This window comes from Triticum dicoccoides, unplaced genomic scaffold, assembly GCF_002162155.2.
Source record: "Triticum dicoccoides isolate Atlit2015 ecotype Zavitan unplaced genomic scaffold, WEW_v2.0 scaffold96057, whole genome shotgun sequence".
In the NCBI taxonomy this organism is placed as follows: Eukaryota; Viridiplantae; Streptophyta; class Magnoliopsida; order Poales; family Poaceae; genus Triticum; species Triticum dicoccoides.
Window position 1 is genome coordinate 6666 of NW_021313514.1, and position 1888 is coordinate 8553.

Below are 1888 nucleotides of genomic sequence, written 5' to 3' on the forward strand. Positions count from 1 at the left end.
TCGTGCGGTAGTGCTCGGCGCTGTCCCGCTCCAGCTCTTGGAAGCTGTTGAACAGCTCGCCGTAGCTCCTCCGGCCTGCGGCATAGACGCACCGGAAGAACTCCAGGTAGTGCGGCTCCTTCATCATCTGGCTCCGCCTCAGCTCCACGCCGTGCGGTAGACCCGGCAGCGACACGACGGCATCAGGATCGTCGCCGTCGGGGTTGTGCCTATGCTCCTGCGACAACACGTGCTCGGAGCAGGACCGGGCGAACACACCCATGCCGAGGAACATGAGACGCGGCACGCCGTATTCAGCCGCGACGTCCACGGACCAGTGGTAGAAGCCGTCGGAGACCACGGCGTCGAGGTCGGCATGGCTGTCAGCCAGGAACCGTTCGAAGGGCTCCCGGAGCAGCTGCACCGCCCGGCCGAACTTCACTTTATCTTCCTGGGATACAAGGCCCGTGCCGCGCTGGCCAGCCGGCGGGAGCCCGACGTCGGGGAAAGGCACGACGGCGACATGGACCGACTGGGAAGAGAGGTCGTCGTTGCTGTTGGCGCGGTCGACGATGGAGCCGATGATGGAAGCCTGAACGGGGGTGGTGAGGATGGTGCACCTGACGCCGCGAGCCGCGAAGACCACGGCGATGTCGGCCATCGGAATGAGGTGGCCCGGGATGAGGAAGGGGAAGAAGAGGATGTGTAGCGGCTGCTGCTGCTGCTGCTCCTCGTCCTTGTCCGCCATGGCTGCCTTCCCACGCCACGCCGGTCTCAATTTGTCTCTCTTCTTAACCTTATGCGGTGGTATTTGACGACCAGAGCAGAGTGCAAAGCTGGATGCCAATCAATTGAGGTGGGGGCACTGTGAACCATGGCAGACAGGTGACACTGCTGCTGCTGCTGCTGCTCATGATCATGATCGATCATCGCACAGAATAGCAACGTTGATAAGTCGCCACTCGCCAATCATCTTCATTTGTTACGGTGATAAGTCGGGTAGGTACGCCCTTGTAAAAGATGCACCTTTTGGTCGTATGATGAATTATTAGCAGTTTCAGTAACAGTCGAGAACAGGCAGGATAGTAGCAGCTTGGTCTTTGGATCGATCTCTGATTCACTTGACAAAACACAGTGATGCCAAGTCACGGTGTCCCTCCTATTTTTTCTACAAAGGGTGAATTTTATTAGCTTAAAATAAAACATCAAGAGGATGCAAACATTATAAGCACACACTTGGTCTCTGCACATAGCCAACACCAACACTAAAATAACCAAAGCGTTCAGATCCAATCGGCAACTAGCAAAATCATAAAACACCAAAGCTATGTGTGTGGACAAGGAAAAATAACCAAAGCGTTCAGATCCAATCGGCAAACTATAGCAATGACAATGTCTCCACCAACCGTCTAATGACAAGACACGAGAGCGGAAGTACCGTGTAACGTGGTACTACCGTGTAACAACCGTTCAGCTACCGTGAGAGCTGAGTAGGCAACAGAGGCTTGCCCATTCCTCAAAAATAAGCGGATGTAGCGGCGGTAGTAAGAAGCAGGAGTAACGCACAAGCGGTACTACCATGTCACTGCCGCTAATTATCCAGAGGGCAATAGAAGACATTTCCCAAGTGGTAGGACGCGTGGTAGCTCGTAGCGGAAGTACTGCACAAGTGGCACTACCGTGCCACTTCAACTAATAGACCAAAGAGCAAAAGAAGCTCCAGCACGGGTGGGAGTTGGAGCGGCACCAGTCTGCGGAAGTACCACCGAAGCGATGCTACCATGGACCTGTGTGGTACTACCGCCTGGGTGCTGCAAATAAGTTTAGTCATGTTTGAATGTATTTACAAGAAACATTCAATCACGTTTCCATAAACTTTAGATATATTCGACATGCATTTCATAAATTC

At 53.5% G+C, this 1888-nt stretch overlaps 1 protein-coding gene across 1 annotated transcript; it reads right to left on the reverse strand.

The window, feature by feature from the left end:
- Positions 1–6: 6 nt before the first annotated feature.
- Positions 7–813, reverse strand: LOC119348526 (UDP-glucose flavonoid 3-O-glucosyltransferase 7-like; the record flags this gene model as incomplete). Its single annotated transcript, XM_037616584.1, has 1 exon — positions 7–813. A coding segment is annotated over exon 1 (721 nt), but the record flags the coding sequence as incomplete, so codon positions are not given.
- Between the last annotated feature and the right edge of the window lie 1075 nt (positions 814–1888).